Genomic DNA, 18,642 nt, shown 5'->3' with positions numbered 1-18,642 from the left:
TACATTCGAAGCTATGTTGTAGGGATAACTGTGCATACAATTTAAATTTGAGTTCGTTTTAATATTTTTAAAGAGTGATATGTGAATTTCAATTTATTGCCGCCGTGACCACATACAGCATTTAGATCAGAAGGTTTAGATCTGAAGGCTTAATGTAATAACATTTGAATAAATATTTATTTGAGTCCAGTGTGCGCTACAATTAACAGTTGGCGATTTGATCAAACAATGCGGATAACAACCATTAGCATGAGGTCAAAAATTGATATTGATATTAAAAAATATGAAAATAATTCAATATTGCAATGCTTACAGTTTACAACTACATTAATTAATTACATGATCTGATTTGAGTAAATATTTATTTCAGTGCTGTGTGTGCTACAATTAACAGTTGGCAATTTGATCAAACAACAAGGATAAAAACTTCTAGCATGAGTTTAAGAAATATCACTGTTTCAATTAAAATTTAAGGCTACTGCAATTGTTACTGCAACTAATGACATTGGAAATATCGGACAATATTTCAACGCCAATTCCAATGTTTACAGTTTACAATTGCATTAATTACACGATCTACTTTGCTGTTCTGGTAGTTTGTGATGATTATTTGGTTTCAGATGCTCCGGTGCCAGTGGAGGCTGTCTCATTGAACTGCTTGTGCCATTCCAGATTCTGTTTGGTCACAGATTCACCTCGCTTCGCTGCCTGCTTTCCACTGTAAATCATAATACCACATCCGATAACGGTTAGACCAATCATTACATTGGCCAACATAATGCGCATCTTGTTGCGGCAGCGCTCCATTACCTCCTGGCTGTGAAAATTGCAAATATACTATTAGCGAGTTAACTAGATTAGTTATCTTTAACTAACAAACCTTACAAAGCTTGGCACATCAGCTGCTGTCTTGTATTTACCACTCCAAACCAGGAATCGCTTCTCCAAATCATTGGGCTGATGATTTTTAATCGCTTGCCTGAAGATTTGCGTGTTGCTGAAGGTGCGTTTCATCAGCCAATTGGGTGCGCGCTGACCCAAGGCGGCAATTAGCACTGACTTAGTTAACATGCTGTTCCCACAAGCAGGTATACCTATTCTAAGTCCAAACCGGCTTTAAATTAGGCTTAAATTGGAAATTCTATCGGAGTTGTGGAACTTTATGCAATATTCGTGATAACTAGAGTTGCCAGCCTTCTCACTAAAACACACTTGTTGAACGTTGCCACTAGGGCGAAAAGTTAACTTGATTCTATTACACGCGTGGCACGACATTTCCAATCTGGAAAATATATTTTATCTTTCGTCTAGACTAAATTAATATCTATAATAATGATTTTGTTGCTGTGACAATATTTGGACATATATATACTACATTTGTAGATCATGTGAAGGTAAAAGAACTATTTTAAAAGCATCTCATGTTATTACTAAAGTTGTGCTAATCGCATGGTACATTGAAATGCACATCACTACTAGCCGATTTCGATATTGTTATCGATTAAACATATGGTTATGCCGGCAACAATTTTCCAAAGATGTTTTATAATGTTATTAAAAGAACCGTGCAAGCAGGTATAAAGAATGTAAATAATTATTATTTGGTGCGCCTCAGCAGCGGCACCTCTAGTGGCCACAATGATGAAATCAAGGACGCACTGGACATTGAGGCGAACCTTTTCGAAAACTCATTGTTGCAGCATCAGCCAGTGAACACGCGGGAAGCTTTACGCAAGCACAAACCAACATTAATTAGTAAACAAAAGACAGCTTCGCAAAAGAAGCCTGTAACTGGGAGTAAGACAGCCACATCGGCCCTGTCAAGAAATGTTCCAACACCTACAGTTAAGCGGGCTCCTGCTCCGCTTATAAAAGACAGCGAATTGAATTTGGAGTTTACTCGACTCACTTTGCAGGTAGAATGGAGGTACTATCTTTGCTTTATACATCTAAAGTTTCAACAATTCCCACAGGACCCACTAATGAGCACATTACTCACTGAAGTGCGTTCACGCAAACGTCGTGACAATAACAAACAGATTATTATCGAAGGCCGACGTCTCATAGAGGAAGCCCTGCAATGTCGCCTGAAAATGCATTCGTTATTCTTTAGCCAAAGGGATCAGTTGGCCTTGCTGCGTGAACGGGTGGCACAGGCCCAGCAGGAGGACAACACAAAAATCTACAAAGTGCCACAACATGATCTGAAAACATGGTCTTCGCTGGTAACGCCACCCGGATTGCTGGCACTGTTCGAACGCCCCTCGGCGCGGGGTATACGGCAGCAGCAGCTGGGCAGTGAGCCCCTGCCCATTACAGTTGTATGCGACAACATACGAGAGCCCAACAATCTGGGCAGCATCATACGCACATGTGCTGCTTTGCCCTGCAGCCAGGTGGTGGTCACGCACGGCTGCTGTGATCCCTGGGAATCGAAGGCTTTGCGCGGCGGCTGCGGCGGACAGTTCCGTTTGCCCATATGCGATGATGTCACCTGGGAACAGCTGCCACTCCACATACCGCCCGAGGTAGCCGATGATTGTCATGTATTCATTGCAGAAAACAACCTGAATAAGCCAGAAAATTTGGCAGTGGACTATGCAGAGCTGGGACAGACTGGAGTACACAATATTCTTATTATTGGCGGCGAGAGTCATGGTGTTAGCGAGGATGCTTACAAGTAAACAAGTAAATTAAGAACTTTTCAATAGCTATAACTAAACTATTTTGTCTCTTAGATTTATGCAACTGGTGGGCAGTAGAGGCAAGTGTGTCTATATACCTCTGGCGGCGGGCATTGATAGCTTGAACGTGGTATCTGCACTCACATTAATACTTTTCGAGCTACGCAAAAAGCTGACAAATAAAACTAATTGATATATAATATATATAGACAGATTCTGATTGGGTAGCGTTATGGGCTAGACCCGGCAACGCCGGGTTTTTCTATTTATATCTATATATGCAAGCAGAAATGGAAAGAATATAAAATAAATAAATTTGGTTTAATCACCATATAATCCCTGCAAGTCCAACTGAAGCGGCATTTCCGTGTCCAAATAAATGCATGCTGTTTGCTTATCCTTCAGCTTACAAACACAAGCAAGCTTTAATTATACTGTTGGGTCTTTCCCTTATGAGTTAACACACATGATCTGCATATCATATCTTATTCAAGCACAAGAAAAAAAATTAAATTTTAACACCATCTGCACAGGGCTGCGTTGCAGCTTCAACTGAGACCCAGCTTCAATGTGCAGCTGTATTTATACTGTTGGTTCTTCTTCTTGCCAGTATTCATGCATGGTCTGAATTTACATTCTTAGATAAACACACACATACACAATGGCACCATCTGAGGTCTATCAACTAAAGCTATTCGTAAGTTTAACAAACTATATTATTTTGTTGATATTTTCTATATTAAATTTTTTTTTAAATATCTTTGATAAACTACAAATTTATTGCTAAATTTTGTTTCACGCAATCTTTTGTAAAATAAATCAAATTCAGCTATTAGCTTCTTCGATTTCCTTGTATACCTCACGTTTATATTCATCCAGGCCGCCTTCAATAGCTCGCACTGTCCGATTTCCGCAGACCCACAGCTCCTTGCAAACGACTTTAATTAATCGTTCGTCGTGAGAGACCAAAATGACGCCGCCCTAAAATAACATGACTAAGTTAGCTTTGGGAGTGTTTATAAAGGTTTTGGGTTTACCTTAAATGCATTTATAGCTTTGCCCAGTGCATCTATAGTTTCAATGTCCAAATGATTCGTCGGCTCATCAAGCACTAGGAAGTTTGGTTCCGCTATTTAAGGGAGCGAACTTAATAGAATCTCCGTCATTGCATTTGAAAATTATGCTACATACCCATGCACATTTTTGCTAAGGCCACACGCGATTTTTGTCCACCAGACAAGCTGGCAATACTCTGCAGAGCCAGTGGTCCCGAAAGACCAAAGCTTCCCAACTGACGCCTGTACTCCTCATCAGGGCGTCCAGGGAACAGTTCCGCTAGGACACCCACACAGGTGACATTCATATTCAAGTGGTCAACATGATGCTGGGCAAAGTAGCCAATGCGCAGGCCGCGATGGAGCACTATGTTGCCGTGGATGGTGCTCAGTTGGCCCACAATAATCTTAAGCAGCGTCGATTTGCCCGCTCCATTCTCGCCCACAATGCAAATACGCGAATCCGAGGTGGCTGATAGATTAACACCCTTAAAAATGGGCAACGGATCAGTGGGGTTGTAACGAAACGAAACCTCCGAGATGGCCAGCACCGGCGGATTAAGCGGCTCCACATCGGGAAATTTGAGCGTTACAATTGTCTCCTTTTCCACCGGCTTGAGCTCGGGTCTGGCGAGCAAAGCAAAATATGAGTTTAATCAGCTTAAGCTAAAGCTCGCGTTTTACCTACAGCTTCTCTAACATCTTGATTTTGGACTGCACAGATGAGGCACGGTTTGCATTGTAGCGAAAGCGATCAATAAATTCCTGAACATGTGCCCTGTGTGCCAGTTGCGCCTCGTATTCTCGTCGTTGAGATTTGAGTTTTTCCGTTTTGGTTTTCTCAAACTGTTCATAGTTGCCTCTGAGTAAGATAAGGACATTGGAGACAATCTGTTTATTGGGTACAATTAGAATGGGTACTCACTTGTATGCCTCTAGCTCCTGGGAATGTAGATGGATTATGTCCGTTGGTACCGTATCGAGGAAGTTGCGATCGTGAGATACAACTAAGATGGTTGTCGGCCAGGTTTGCAAGTAAGTCTCCAGCCAAATAATGGCCTTGATGTCCAACATGTTCGTCGGTTCATCAAGCAGCAACAGATCCGGTTTGGAGAATAGCGCTCGAGCCAGAGCCAAGCGCATTCGCCAGCCACCGGAGAATGATTTCGTTGGCCTAAGCTGCATGTCTGCATCAAAGCCCAGACCCTTAAGTATCACAGAAGCACGTGCCACAGCCTTGTCAGCCTCAATATTCTGCAGTGCGGCGTAAGTTTCGCTTAGATCACTGGAAAGCGTCGCATCCTGTACGCCGCTATTCAAGGCAGCTAGAATTTCCTTTTCCCTCGTCAAAAGACGGGTACGTTCCGTATCACATTCGAGTACACTCTCTACGGCCGAGGTGTCATCGCCAACCACCTCCTGTTCCACATGCAGTACGGTGATGTGCGACGGTATTTGCAGCTGACGTTCAGCAATCATGCGCAGCAGCGTCGTTTTGCCAAGTCCGTTCCGGCCAACCAGACCATAGCGGCGACCAAAGGATAACAGCAAATTGGCATTCTGCAGTAGAACCCTTTACAAAAATGAAAGTGGTCATTACAATTTTGTATTGGAATCGTAATGGGATTACTAAATGTTTACTTACTTTTCACCAAAAGCCAAATCGAAATTTTCAATTTTAATGTCCATGGAGCGATTGAGACCCTTTTGGTCCAGTTTGGTATTCTTTTTGTTGGTCACCTGAGAAGCGGTGGCCGTTTGCAGCTTAACAGCCACCGGCACAACGCCCAGCTTGGTCACCTCTTGGCGTTTCTCCTGTTTCTGCACTAGTTTAGCTTCCGCTTTTTCCAGCTTTTTGGAGTCCACTTTCTATAATTGTTAACTGTGTTAATTGCAGCATCATTAAAATGTGAATAGTTACTCACATTAGCGCCATCCTTGTTGACCACCCATATACTCTGCATATCTTTGTCCATACGCTCCATATTCCTGGCCATCTCTTCAATATTGACAGGCGCATTAAGCACCTTGTGCTCAACGTTCTTCGAGTTATTCTTTATTATATTGAAAAATTCATCACAAAGCCTTCGTATGCTCTCCTCAGACTTTTCGCCATCGATACCCTGCAGTATGTCGCCCACAGCATCAAAGATGTCATCGCACGTGTGAAAATCTTCTTCGCTGCCTGTTAGGACGCCCTCAACGTAGTCCTTCAGCTCATTGTCTATAGCCGGAAACTCACGTTGCAAAATGATCGCGTATTGACTCATCCTGTTAATGTTGCTTGTTGCTGCTATACACTTGACCGTGATCACGCAATCCAATATTGGTTGCTGCACAATGGAACACAGTGGCACTGGCCTAATTTAAATAAATTGATTATTATTATTATTTGATTAAGCACAGTCCCAATGTGTTGGTCGTTCATCAACGTGCCAACAAAAAAGAAACCTCAAACAGGGTTGCTGTTGCGAGTTAGGCCTATCGATATTAAAATCTGCTAGAGCTTTACTATCGAAAAGCTCACTATCGATATAACGAGAACATTCAGTGGCCTTTTGAAATTGGATTTTGCTTGTTAATGAAAATATATATATATTTTACTTTTAAATTTGTGTTAGAAGTTGATAACAATTTTTTAAAATATACATGATTTAAAACTAATCGCGCAATGAGTACACTACTTGTATTGCCCAAGTAGTTTGATAAGCAGCCATAACATAATAATAATTTATAATAATAATAATTTAAAATAACAATGCTAAATGCTATTAAAAGAGGGCCTTGGTTTTTGTAAAACATAATAATAATAAATGGAAATGCATATGTTAAACAATTTTAAAAAGCATAAGAAATTTTTCTATAAAGATGGACCGTAATCATAGGCATACATGTGTAAGCAAATAATTGCAATAATTGTAAAAATATATGCATAAATAATTGCAGCTTTTATAAAAATCGTACGTAAGTTGCTCAAGAAGTTGTTCATAACAATTTACAAACTAGAATTACTACTATCACCGTTTTATGCGCTTTACAACTCTTTAATTAAAACTAAACATAAAATTATTAATATTTTTGCATAAATAGTACGCAATGCCTCTAAAGTTATTTATATACATGGCTAAGCATATTAGCATCCACTAGGCGCAAGGCGTTGCCGAGTTGCTGCTGCTGCTGCCGCCGCCGTTGTTGGTGCAGTTGGTTTTGCGTTGTCGGGCGCCGCGTCCACTTAGCAAGTAGGACAAATCGATTGGCTGCTCCTGCGCTGTCTGCGCATCCAGACATTTGAGCTTCATGGTATTCAGAACATTCTCCAAGCGTGAGCGTTTTTTTTTGAGAACCTGCCATAACGAAAATCGCTGAATGTGATTATGCCGCCAATTCGTATTGTTTAGATATTAACCTGTCCATTTGGCGCGACTGGCGTTAATACTTGAACAGGTACTTGTGTTGATGCAGCCGCTCCGGTGGCTGTCCCTGCCTGTGTGTTACGCTGCTTTCTGTTGCCCGTTGTCTGGCCTGTCTTCTGTTCCTGCCTGCTCCTTTTTATGGGCGTTGCTCCTACTTCTATATCAGTCTTTTGCTTCCTCGTTTTCAACAACGACGGATCCACATCATGTGGCTGCAAATAATTTGATTTAATGATTTCCATATTAATATTTCAGTTATTGCACTTACCGCATAGCTCTTTGAGATCTTAAGTTTTTCCGGAAACTTTCTGAAGGCATAGCTCTTGGTGCAGGCCGGATGATTCGCTTTGGCCTTGGAAAAGAAGCGTGCAGTTTTGTCCACGCGCAGCTCACATATGTAGCAATGATCCTCATCGTTGCACTCCATGGGCCGGCCCTTGCAGAATGTGGTTCGATCCAGCACCCAGCAGCGTCCAATCACTAGCTCGATGGGCACTACCTCGTAAAGTGACACGCGAACCACCTCATTGGGATAAAATCGCCGCGAGGGCTCATGGAAGGTCTCATGTGGACGCAAAAAGTGATGGCCAAAGATGAAACGTTTGCCCGCCTCGTTCTTCCACAGATGCTCAACACGAAAGATGTCACACTCCTGATAATCAATCGCTCCAATGGTCTCGTACGTGTGCTTCTGGCTGGGCAGCACCTTGCCTGTCTCATCCTTAATAGGTATATCGCGTAAAACGTAAACAGCATCGCCCTGGCGCACCTGAAGCTCGCCACGCATTAGCGATAGATAGTAGCGATGTCCCTCTTCCGTGTATTCATCCAGAGGTATTTCGCGATCCACTTCACGCGGTTCGCAGCGCTCACACTGATAGTTATCCGCATCTATGTCTGCCTTAGTGCACTCCGTATGCTGCCAGACCATGCATTTGGCGCACTGAATCATAAGACCCTCGTCCTTGTACAGGCCACATATGCAACGTATCACATCTTCCTCATCGGTTGGCGGCAGCTCTGGACCAACAACAACAGCTGCACTAGTTTCTGGCGTCGCGGACCCACTTACTATTGTACTCGGCTTTATGTTCTCCTGTGACTGGTCTGTTTTCGCTAGCTCCGCCACCGTCTCCTCCTCCTCCTTGGGCTTAAAACTGTGCAGTGCCTCTGGTTTGCCAAGTATATCCAGCAGCTGTGCGTAGCTGGCCGCCTTCTGCTGCGTATAGCTTTCCAGCAGCGTTTGCAGCGCGTTGGACTTGCCCTCGTCGTCGCCGTGTAATTGACGTGCCTCTGCGAAGAGCTGTAGCATGTGCTCATCGTATGCCTGTGGGGTTTTATAATGACCTTGTTCCACCTGTGCTTGTATGGTTTTAAAATCGAGACGCGCTGTCTTTAGCTGCTTCTTTTTCTTGCTGCTGGGCAACGTGGAGAGCAGCTCGAACATTTTGAGCGATTCAAGTGCTGTGCAAATGTCACGCAACACAACCGCCATCTTGGCCATCTTCTCCAGCTCCGGATCCTGTACGGCTTGCGTTAGGCCACGCGTTTTCATGTTGCGCGGAGTGCACAGTGCTGAGATTTGTGCGGCCAGCAGAGAACTGGACGATGGTGTAGATGGGCGACGTCCTGGTAAGTCAGCCTCCCCAGCAGCTGGTGAAGCAGCAGCTTGCGCTTTTGCCGCAGCGCGCTTAGCCTTGCAGCGACGAATCTGTAAATGCCAATAAATGTTAAGAGATTGCATCGAACCAAAGAACTCATGTTAATCACCTTCTCGAAATTGCGCACCAGAAAGATGTTACACTGCTTGACCAGTTTCTTCTCTTTCTCGGAGAGCTGCTGCACGCGTGCCACAACCATTGCCTCTTTGGCTGCTTGCTGCAGGCGCTGTGCATTCTTCTTAGCCTTGTGCTTCCGCTGACGCCCATGTTGATTACCGTTGGCTTCCTTTACTCCAGCCGCTGCACCCTCCGCACCGGCAGTTGTCTTAAGTTCAGCAGGAAGCGGTTTGATGCGTTGAGATTTGCCGCCGATGACGCCACGGCACTGCGGCATATTGCAGCGACACGGCTGACCCTCGGATGGGTTAAATAGCGAGAAATTGTAATCGTAGGTAAGCTCCTCGCCCTGCTCAATGGCACGCTTGGCGAATAGCACCATGCGTGATAGCCCATTCACGCTCCACTTTTGCATCTCGCAATTGGGCTCACAGGAGTGATTCACAAAACGGCAATCGCTGCCCATTCGCTGGCCATCAATTACCAAGCCACCGTCCAAGTGCAAGCAATAGTGGTGAGTATCATTTAGATAAATGCTAGCCATGCGCTGCTTAAACTCACGCTCGGTGACCACCTCGCCCACATACTCCAGTATGTAGGTACCCTTGGCAATGGGCAGCTTGGTGCGCACGCCCCAGCCCTTGTCGGCGGTCATGAAACGTTCCACGCCTGGCGCCACCTCATGTCGTTGTATCTTTTGGTTGCGACACTTGTCGCCCGCTGGGCAATTACTGGGCGCACACTCTGTATAGACCATGCGATTCAGGCAATTATCCAGACAGGCGCCACTCGCTTGAGGCTTGCAATTGCAGTTGGGGTGATCAAAGCCAGCCAGATTAGGACGCACCGATTCCGCATAGACATTAGTGCGTATTTTGCGATAATTCCAAGAAGGCACCACATGCCGCGTGGGCAGCTTATCGTGACTGTAAGCCCACCAAATATCATAGGGCAACTCAAAGTCGTTCAGGGTGCGTCTGAAATATCGCTCGCAATAGCTGGGCGGTGGCAACAGAACGCTGCCCTGCGGCTGCTGCTGCTCCGTCTGCTCCCCATCGGTAGCTTTTCTGTTTGGCTGCTTGACAGCGACAGCTGTGGCTGGAGCCGTTGCTGCACCTCCAGCTCCAGCTGGCAACTGTTTGAAGTAATTGGAGAAGAGACCTGCTACCAAAAAGTTTTTCTTTAGTTTGGTGCGCTTTCGCTGCGATGCAGTGCTGCATTTATCTTCGCTGGTATCACTGCAACTGCCATAGTCGGTGGCCAAATTCAATGTGGACTCCTGCGCAGGCAAGGGTTCATGCTCACTGGCTGGCACTGGCTGCTGACTGCGCTTAGCTGCCGCTTCGGCTGCGATTTGCATTTGGTCATCGCTAGTTGCCAGAGGCGTCGGTACATCTATTCGCTGCTGCTGCTCTGGCTGTTTGGCTGGCTCCTGTTGCTTGACTACCTCCTGCTGTATAGTTTTTCGTCGCTTTAAGCGTATTTTACAGCTAAAGTTTGTATTGGGATCAATGCCTGCTGGCAGTTTTATGCTAGGCTCTAGCTTGCGCTCCAGCCTGGGCAGCAGCACCTCCGTTTGCTTGGCAGCGCGCCCGCGCTTTTTGGCCGGTTGCACCTCCAAGAGCTGAGCGACAGGATGTGATTGCTGCTGCTGCTGTTGTGGTGCTGGTGGTTGTGGTTTTTGCAGCTTAGGTCTGCCTCTGCCACGAGGCCTGCCTCTGGCATTGCCTCCACTGTTTGCCGGCGTTGGTGGTCTCTGCAAACGCTCCAGCGCCACCACAGACAAACGTGGCGTACGCTGATTGCTGCTGCGTGCCACAAAAGTTTCCTGCGCCTCGCCTGTTTTCGGAACTCGCTCACAGTCCATTGTCACAGCAGCTGCAAGGGTGCTGCTGCTGCGTGTTTCGCGGGCGGGCAACTGTTGCTGCTGCTGCTCCAACTGCTGCTGCTGCTGTTGCTGTGACAACACAGTCTGCTCAACGCTGATCTTGCGCTTCTTGCGCCTAACTGTGGGAAAGCCTGTGCGATTGATTTTCTTGCGCTTGCGCTTGAGCAACAAATTGCCGCCGGTTTTGTGCAGCAGCGTTTCCAGCACGCGCTGGCACTGCTCCTTCTTGTTGGCATCCTCCTTGATGTCTAGTGCGGCCAGCAGGGGTGATTCAACCTCCGATTTTGTGATGACCGACTCATTGAGCTTGGCTATGGGTATTTGTATTTCCAGCTCCACGGAAGGCTCAAAAATGCCTGGCGGCGGACAGCTGCTGCTGCCTGCTGGCGACTGCAGCTGCTGGGGCAGCTCTCGAGCAACTGCACCCGCACTGGCCACAAGCAAGTTCTTTGCTTTGGCGCCCTGACGCCGCTGCTGCTTCAGGGAACACAGCGAACTGGGGCTTATGTCCAGCAGCTTGCCACCGCTTATGGAATTATTGTCAACGACAATGCGTAACGGCGAAGCGCTGCCAGCTGAAGCGGCTGCGCCTCCGGCGACTTCTTGACTGACCAGCAAATGCCGCTTTTTGGGCGTTAGCTTCTTGGCATTGAACTGCGCCTGGGCTTTGGTATTGGCGCTGCTCTTGGCCGCCGCTGCAGCAGCTGCCCAAGCTTCGGCATTCAGTTTCCCGTTGCTGGCAAAAGCCGATGCCACCTCGGCGCCGGTTGTGACCAAATAATGACGCTTCTTCAGCGGTAGCTTGTGGTCGTCGGGACTAGAGCTGTTGCTGCCGCCGCTGTTGCTGCTCGATTTCTTGTGGCGCCGCTTGGCGCCGTTGCTGCTGCTGTTGTTGTTGCAGATGCCATTGCTATTGCCAGCGCTGGCCGAGAGCATGGCAAAGTCAATCAGGGGCTCGTTAAGTTTGCGCTTCTTGAGTGCCCGCTTGAGCGGCTTTGTTGTTGCAGCTGCAGCCGTGGTGTTTAGCAGCGGCAACGTGGCCGCAATGGGCGCTGTGAGCGTGGCCTGCAGTTTGTTGGCCTCGGCGAGCAGCTTCTCCTTGCCGCTGCTCGCCGTTAGGCGATCATCCTGGATGCGACAACGCGCATGAAATGTACTTGCGATTATGTCAATCTCGGTTAGCAGCTTGGAGTCAATGTTCAGCGACTTCGCATGACTGAAACTCTTGCGACGATGCCGTCGACGCACTCGTGAGGCACCGGACACATAACTGCTGCACATGCTCGCGGCGGACGAGCGTCGACTCTTGATTTTGCACGCACTCTTGCCGGGCAGCATTGTGTCCTGACTAATTGAGTGCTTGCGCTGCAGCAACATTTTACCTAGAACAGAACATTATATAATTAGTAAAATTAAGATACAAGTTAAATGTATATATAAGAATTTGTCCTAACCGAACTGTGAGCTTGTGAGTCAAAAGCAAGCATCACAGGCGGGGTTCTGCAAAAAGAGTCGAGCTAACAAGCGGCAAGTCGACGGTTCAAACTCTACAACAATACGCACCTTGTATAAAATTATCTGCTGCTGTTGTCGAGTTTGTTGTTGTTGTGTTGGCTCCTGCAGCAACACTTGTAGTTGCCGGCTTTGCAGCTCCGCTGAAATATTGGCCAGTTGCCACGAATCGATTGATTTCACCATATTTTTTGCTGGCACTGGTGCTGGGCAAACACTTTAGGCTGGGCTTACTGATATACTCGTTGCTCTCCTCGCTGCTCTGGCCAAGTGAGAGTCCGGCCAGCTGCAATATATCCTGATCATGCTCATCGCTCAGCGCCTGCGTTGCCTGCTCGTGGCCGCTTCTCAGCATGGAGGCTCGTCTGCGTCGACGCAGTGATTTGCTGGATTTGCCGGAGGATTCCTTGCAGTCGCTGCGATAGCCACAACTTTTGGCGCGACTCATGCGACGACTGGCACAGCTGCGGCTGCTATAGCGACTCTTGCAGCTGGCATCAGATTTGTAGCCCGAATTGTGATTGTGCCGCTGATGCCGCACGCTGCCATAGTCCGAGACGTAGCCGCTTTTGGCTGCAAGAATCTTGCTGCAAATAGTATTTGAAGTGCCGCCGCCGCCGCCGCCATCGCTTTTGTAGCCACTGACAGTGCGCAAACGAAACTTTTTGTTGACATCTATCTTGCGCCAGAGTGGATCCACTTGCAGCTCCTCTTTGTTTGCCTTCTTGTTGCCCTGTCTGCGCTTGCTGCGCGGCGGTGGATACAACACACGCTCCGCCGTTGCGTACATGCGTTTATCTAGATAGGCCATGTCTATTTTGGGCTTGGCATTATCACTGATCAGCAACTGCTGCATTTTGGGCGAAGGCGTTGTGCTAATCACACCCGAATCTGCCGACTCGTTTATGGTTGGCACGGCAACAGGAAAAGCAGCAGGTGCATTATTGACAACAGTTGGTTGCAACTTTTTTGGGCGACCGCGTCGCTTGCGTTGCAGTGGCTGCGACAGTGTGTTGTTGTTGTTGCTGCTGCTGTTATTATTAACTGCTACTGCTGCTGCCGCTGCTGCACTTGGCTGCGTCGTTGCTTTGGGTAAGCTGGTGGCGTGGCCTGGCTGATTCAACCTTTGCGTTTTTTCCATAAAGTCCTTTAGGAGCGTAGATTGATATTGCGGCAGCTGTTGCTTAATTTTCGCAGCAGCAACACCAGCTGCCACGCTGGCGTTATCTTCAGCATCGCTTTCTACGCGCTTGATCGCTGCTTTGACCAGATCCGCTGCTCTCACTAGCTCCTCGTTGTCGCTGCTAGAGATGCCCATGTGGTTTTCGCCCTGGCCCTGGCTACCGCCAATAGCTGTTAGCAGCAACCGTGGCGCCCGTTGCATATGCACCTTCAAGGGCAAATCATCCTCAGAATCTGAACTAAAAGCTGCTGCAGGCTTGCGATTAGTTTTGCTATTGTTATTGTTGTAATTGCTGCTGCTGCTGCTCTTTTGCGCAATTTTCTTGCGCTTGACTTTAATCTTTTTGGTTGTGTTTACCGTGGACAACATTTGATCCCTCTCCTTCTCTTTTTCTCTATGCTTCTCCTTGACCTCCGCTGAGAAGCCGCTCAACTCCCGAGCCTCGCTCATCTTTCGCACCTTTGCTAGCTTTTTTCGTGAGCTGTTTTCAACTGTTGTTAACGCAGTTTTTGTTGTTTCTTTTGTAGCTGTTGAATTTGTTAAACTTGTTGCTGTTGTTGAGGGCGGGTTCCTTATAGCCGATATTTTCATGCGCAGTCCATCAGTATCCGAACGTTGCACGCTAAATTGTGTTGCTGATTTCGTAGACTTCGATTGACTCGACTGATCCGTAATAGAGTCAGTTTCCTGAAAAAGTAAACATATGTTAATTGTATGTAACTAACTGAAGTCAATGCAGAGTTAATTGAACCAGCAATTAATGGCGCCTGAAGGGTTTTGAAAGGTTTAAATGTTGCCATAAAAAACTCATTTTTCGAAGGATTTCGAAGGACATATAGAGCTTGATTTGCTCATATATGTGAAGCATGATAGCATTTAGTTTTCGATCGATATATGTGGCAGCTATATACATATGATATACACATTTCAGATTACACTTTTCATGACAAAATTATAATGCTCTCTACATAGATATACAAAAAGTATAAATGTTCATCTTTTGTTGGTGTTTAAAACGTTAGCCACGTTACGTGTGTTAATTGATTATAAATGCTTTCTGGAAATACCCAAATATAGGGCTGGTGATTTTCTAGAAGTAGCGCGGCAAAAGGACTTGAGCATATCATATGGTATACATATTTGTGTATGTATGTGTGTCGTAAAAATTAATGTTCATTTTATGTGGTTATTTAATGCGTCACACCTGAGTTATAAATATATTTTTATGGTTTAGCAAGATTTACCTCATTTTCACTGCCGGATTCTTGTGTACGTTGCTGCGCTTCGAGAACCTTTTCCTTTTTTGCTGCTGGTGATGCCTCATTTTGGCCACTGCTCATATTTCGACTCGAGGGCGGAGCTGTGCGAGGAAGTTGGCAAAATTATATTAACCTGGTCACATTAATTACAGCACGTTCAGAATTTTTGACAATTTAACTAGGTCAAACCACAAAACGCCACAGACAGCAACGGCTGTGGGGGCGGGGGCTGTAGGGAGCACCACTCACTAACACACACACACACACACACATGCACACTTACGTTTTGTAATATATTTTTGTAGCGTCAATTGATTATGCACACCGATAATAAAATTGTTATTTGAGCATATGCATATGCTTTTTGCGCCTTTAATTGCATTGCATTCAAGTTTTACTTTCTGCTTTTGCGTGTGGCTTTGTTTTGCTTCTTAAAATGGCGCCGTTTTCACCCTGCAGTCTCGCGTTGAATTTTCACTGCTGCTGCTTTGTTCGAAAGGCGCGACGCGACATGCTTCAATGCACTTCAATTTAATTGCTAAACTTATTTTACACTTGCACAGGTTTTAAATGGTTTATGGCATAACGTTTGCAATGTTTTGCATACTATAATCTATAATTTCAATAATAAAACAAAAAAGCCACAAGGTATGAACATAAATAAAGAAAAGAAACTACGAATTAGGGATGGCAAAACAAAGCGATGTTTTGCCCGCATCGATTAATCAGCATATCGAGTATTCGATTGAGAATCAGCAGGGCAATTTCCTCTTACCAACACTGTTCGCAGTTGTACCATAACCTAATGAAGGCAGAAAGCTAATAACTATCTATTAATTATCATTTTACATCATAACTAACATCTTTACATTTCAAATTTAAAATTTGTACATTTCAATCGCTGTCGATCTAAAACCAAATCAAACAGTTTTTAGTTCGATAACTCAGAATGTGTCATCAGGGCAATCGGCTACGCTATTCTCCCACCTCTACCCGTAGCAGAGGAAGATAAATACTGTTGCTGGGTGAAAAATCTTTGTTTATTTGTTAAAATGAGCAATAAATCGTCCAAAACTAGCAGCGCAGCTAGCAGCATGCTGTATGGTTCCAGCATGTCAGCAGAATCAATGAAAGTAATAGCCGAAAGCATCGGAGTGGGCTCTCTATCCGACGACGCCGCCAAAGAGCTGGCAGAAGATGTTTCCATTAAGCTGAAGCGCATTGTACAGGATGCCGCCAAATTCATGCACCATGCCAAGCGCCAGAAGCTGTCGGTCAAAGACATAGATATGTCGCTTAAAGTGCGCAATATTGAGCCGCAGTATGGATTTGTTGCCAAGGACTTTATACCCTTTCGCTTCGCCTCCGGCGGCGGTCGCGAGTTGCATTTCACTGAGGACAAGGAGATCGATTTAAGTGAGATAACCGCAAACAGCTCGGTTAAAATACCACTTGACCTAACGCTGCGCTCACATTGGTTTGTTGTGGAGGGCATACAACCCACTGTGCCGGAAAATCCGCCACCCCTCTCCAAAGACTCACAGTTCCTGGACTCTGTGAATCCTGTTATTAAACTGGACCAAGGACTCAATAAAGATGCCGCCGGAAAACCCACCACTGGCAAAATACACAAACTTAAGAACGTGGAAACAATACACGTCAAGCAGCTGGCAACGCACGAGTTATCTGTGGAACAGCAGCTGTACTACAAAGAGATCACGGAGGCCTGCGTCGGGTCGGATGAGCCGAGGCGTGCAGAAGCGCTCCAATCGCTTGGTTCTGATCCCGGGCTACACGAAATGCTACCTCGCATGTGCACATTCATTGCTGAGGGCGTCAAAGTTAATGTCGTCCAAAATAATTTGGCGTTGCTAATTTATTTGATGCGCATGGTGCGCGCCCTTCTGGACAATCCATCGCTTTTCCTGGAGAAATATGTAAGTTAACGCAGCAGCAACTTTATAGAGATCACAATTAACTTTTCAGTGTTTTAGCTACATGAACTAATACCCTCTGTGATGACCTGCATTGTATCCAAACAGCTGTGTATGCGCCCTGAGTTGGACAATCATTGGGCATTGCGTGACTTTGCCTCCCGCCTTATGGCGCAAATTTGCAAAACATTCAACACGCTTACAAATAACCTGCAAACGCGTGTTACGCGGTAAGTTCAAAAAAGATTCCATCCAATGAAATATCATCTTTAATAATCGTAAACTTTACAGGATCTTTAGCAAGGCTCTGCAAAATGATAAAACCCATTTATCATCGCTCTACGGTTCCATTGCGGGCCTCTCGGAGCTGGGCGGTGAGGTTATTAAAGTGTTTATTATACCACGCCTCAAGTTCATCTCGGAACGCATCGAGCCACATTTGCTGGGCACCTCGATGAGCAATACAGATAAAACGGCCGCTGGCCATATACGTGCCATGCTCCAAAAATGCTGCCCGCCTATACTGAAGCAAATGCGCGCAGCCCCCGACATTGCCGAAGAATATAAAATAGATTTTGGTTTTTTGGGACCTTCCTTGTGCCAGGCTGTGGTCAAGGTGCGCAATGCACCAGCCAATAGCACCGTCACGTTATCCTCAAGCAGCATCAACACGGCGCCCATAACAAGTGCCGCCCAAACTGCCACAACCATTGGACGCGTGTCCATGCCCAACTCACAAAGACAGAGGTAAGATATTCACTTATATATAAGCTATTATTTGTATAGCTCCTGGTCTAACTGATCTTATGTTGAGTAAGAAATTAGAATCTAGTCTAGAATCTGGATATAAATGATACCCTGTATTACATGAATATATATCCACTATCTGCTATTTCCCGGCTTTGGCCGACTTAAGTTTTTCGCACCATATTTTTAGAAATTCATTTTCCATCTATTTAACGCTCTACGGGATAGTTAAATCTACCTGTACTATTTCGCGAAATGTGTGAAACACTTTTTCATTAACTTTCAAGAAGAGCTTAAGGGATAGAAAACAAAAAAGTTTGATACAACCGTTTTCCGCGATTTTTTCACACTTCCGCGTGGAATTTTCCTAAACCCCGCCCTAGCGTGAAGCTTTATCTAGCTCATACGGGTTGAGCTGTGCATTGATCACCAATCAGACAGTCAGAACAATATGGGAATAAAGTGATTTGACGATCTATAGAGTAATTTGTAGTTTGTGTAAGGTAGAGTCAGCTATTTATGAAGGTTCTTGTTTGAAATAATTGAAATATTAATAAGCTTTTCTCTTATTTTTTAGCAGCCCTGTTGTTGCCGCCCTGCCACAAATACGCGCCATACAGGCGAATCAACCGGCACAAAAGTTTGTGATTGTTACACAGAATTCACCACAGCAGTCACAGGCGAAGGTGGTGCGCCGTGGCAGCTCACCGCACAGTGTGGTGATGTCATCGTCTTCGGCGAATGGCGCCAATGCCTCAAATTCAAATTCATCCTCAGCGGGCAGTGCTGGCGGTGCTAATAGTTTGCTAACAGCGCGCAGCAATGATAATGTGTGTAGCAGTCCTGGGTACCTGCCAAATCCCTAAAAACACCCCCACTCTAATATGCTGTTTATACGCATTTCAGAGCATTGTGGATGCCAATTCGTTGATCATTGAAACGGAAATAGTGCGCGCACCGCCCGAACTGGATGATTTATCGCATCTGGAATAGCCTTATTCTCACCTCTCGCCCCCTTTATTAGTCATTTAAGTGCAAAACCCTAGTTTATACAACATATGTAATAAACGGCATTAACAAAAAGCTACCCCCATGCAAATATTTACAATTGTGCACTCCGTAACACGCATCCAACACGCATGTGCGGGAGCCCCAGAAGTGGCCATATATTGATTTTTAACCAAAACGC

General features: G+C 45.7%; 5 protein-coding genes across 7 annotated transcripts; 2 read left to right on the top strand and 3 right to left on the bottom strand.

The window, feature by feature from the left end:
- Positions 1-10: 10 nt before the first annotated feature.
- LOC115771448 (UPF0389 protein GA21628) lies at positions 11-1,184 on the bottom strand. Its single transcript, XM_030717162.1, has 2 exons — positions 881-1,184; positions 11-817 (listed from the first exon to the last, which is right to left on the bottom strand). The coding sequence occupies exons 1-2, from the start codon at positions 1,069-1,071 to the stop codon at positions 607-609; spliced, it is 402 nt and encodes a 133-aa protein (XP_030573022.1). The 5' UTR covers positions 1,072-1,184; the 3' UTR covers positions 11-606.
- Positions 1,185-1,511: 327 nt separating this feature from the next.
- Positions 1,512-2,862, top strand: LOC115771473 (rRNA methyltransferase 3, mitochondrial; the record flags this gene model as incomplete). The annotated part of the gene is made up of 3 exons (XM_030717195.1): positions 1,512-1,916; positions 1,974-2,680; positions 2,739-2,862. Coding segments are annotated over exons 1-3 (1,209 nt in total), but the record flags the coding sequence as incomplete, so codon positions are not given.
- Positions 2,863-3,427: 565 nt separating this feature from the next.
- On the bottom strand, positions 3,428-6,179 carry LOC115771520 (ATP-binding cassette sub-family F member 3). Its single transcript, XM_030717254.1, has 7 exons — positions 5,665-6,179; positions 5,385-5,608; positions 4,665-5,312; positions 4,428-4,601; positions 3,876-4,366; positions 3,722-3,813; positions 3,428-3,665 (listed from the first exon to the last, which is right to left on the bottom strand). Exons 1-7 carry the CDS (start codon positions 6,007-6,009, stop codon positions 3,510-3,512), a joined length of 2,130 nt encoding a protein of 709 aa, XP_030573114.1. The 5' UTR covers positions 6,010-6,179; the 3' UTR covers positions 3,428-3,509.
- A 192-nt stretch (positions 6,180-6,371) lies between these two features.
- On the bottom strand, positions 6,372-15,395 carry LOC115771424 (histone-lysine N-methyltransferase ash1). 2 transcript variants are annotated; one of them, XM_030717125.1, is made up of 7 exons: positions 15,056-15,395; positions 14,758-14,873; positions 12,382-14,200; positions 8,923-12,200; positions 7,421-8,863; positions 7,146-7,364; positions 6,372-7,083 (listed from the first exon to the last, which is right to left on the bottom strand). In XM_030717125.1, the coding sequence occupies exons 2-7, from the start codon at positions 14,851-14,853 to the stop codon at positions 6,883-6,885; spliced, it is 7,056 nt and encodes a 2,351-aa protein (XP_030572985.1). In that variant the 5' UTR covers positions 14,854-14,873; positions 15,056-15,395; the 3' UTR covers positions 6,372-6,882. The 2 variants fall into 2 exon arrangements, with proteins under 2 accessions (XP_030572985.1, XP_030572986.1); XM_030717126.1 differs by lacking the exon at positions 15,056-15,395 and having other exon boundaries at positions 14,758-15,037.
- A 364-nt stretch (positions 15,396-15,759) lies between these two features.
- LOC115771502 (transcription initiation factor TFIID subunit 6) lies at positions 15,760-18,543 on the top strand. 2 transcript variants are annotated; one of them, XM_030717229.1, is made up of 5 exons: positions 15,760-16,709; positions 16,767-16,936; positions 16,998-17,453; positions 18,034-18,283; positions 18,360-18,543. In XM_030717229.1, the coding sequence occupies exons 1-5, from the start codon at positions 15,825-15,827 to the stop codon at positions 18,444-18,446; spliced, it is 1,848 nt and encodes a 615-aa protein (XP_030573089.1). In that variant the 5' UTR covers positions 15,760-15,824; the 3' UTR covers positions 18,447-18,543. The 2 variants fall into 2 exon arrangements, with proteins under 2 accessions (XP_030573089.1, XP_030573088.1); XM_030717228.1 differs by having other exon boundaries at positions 15,761-16,709; positions 18,031-18,283; positions 18,360-18,540.
- Positions 18,544-18,642: the final 99 nt, after the last annotated feature.

The sequence above is a fragment of the Drosophila novamexicana genome, unplaced genomic scaffold (assembly GCF_003285875.2).
Source record: "Drosophila novamexicana strain 15010-1031.04,08,12 unplaced genomic scaffold, DnovRS2.1 tig00000072-arrow-arrow-pilon, whole genome shotgun sequence".
Classification (NCBI taxonomy): domain Eukaryota; kingdom Metazoa; phylum Arthropoda; class Insecta; order Diptera; family Drosophilidae; genus Drosophila; species Drosophila novamexicana.
Note: the sequence above shows the minus strand (reverse complement) of the source record. Positions and strands in the feature narration are given on the sequence as shown.

Coding starts and splice junctions, on each gene's coding strand:
- LOC115771448 (XM_030717162.1), bottom strand. CDS start 1,071: ATGTTAACTAAGTCAGTGCTAATTGCCGCCTTGGGTCAGCGCGCACCC. Junction 818..880: donor GATGTGCCAAGCTTTGTAAG/GTTTGTTAGTTA, acceptor CAATTTTCACAG/CCAGGAGGTAATGGAGCGCT.
- LOC115771520 (XM_030717254.1), bottom strand. CDS start 6,009: ATGAGTCAATACGCGATCATTTTGCAACGTGAGTTTCCGGCTATAGAC. Junction 5,313..5,384: donor GATTTGGCTTTTGGTGAAAA/GTAAGTAAACAT, acceptor ATTTTTGTAAAG/GGTTCTACTGCAGAATGCCA. Junction 3,666..3,721: donor AAGCTATAAATGCATTTAAG/GTAAACCCAAAA, acceptor ATGTTATTTTAG/GGCGGCGTCATTTTGGTCTC.
- LOC115771424 (XM_030717125.1), bottom strand. CDS start 14,853: ATGAGCAGTGGCCAAAATGAGGCATCACCAGCAGCAAAAAAGGAAAAG. Junction 7,365..7,420: donor AGATCTCAAAGAGCTATGCG/GTAAGTGCAATA, acceptor AATTATTTGCAG/CCACATGATGTGGATCCGTC. Junction 7,084..7,145: donor CAGTCGCGCCAAATGGACAG/GTTAATATCTAA, acceptor TCGTTATGGCAG/GTTCTCAAAAAAAAACGCTC.
- LOC115771502 (XM_030717228.1), top strand. CDS start 15,825: ATGAGCAATAAATCGTCCAAAACTAGCAGCGCAGCTAGCAGCATGCTG. Junction 16,937..16,997: donor CTGCAAACGCGTGTTACGCG/GTAAGTTCAAAA, acceptor TAAACTTTACAG/GATCTTTAGCAAGGCTCTGC. Junction 18,284..18,359: donor CAGCGCGCAGCAATGATAAT/GTGTGTAGCAGT, acceptor TACGCATTTCAG/AGCATTGTGGATGCCAATTC.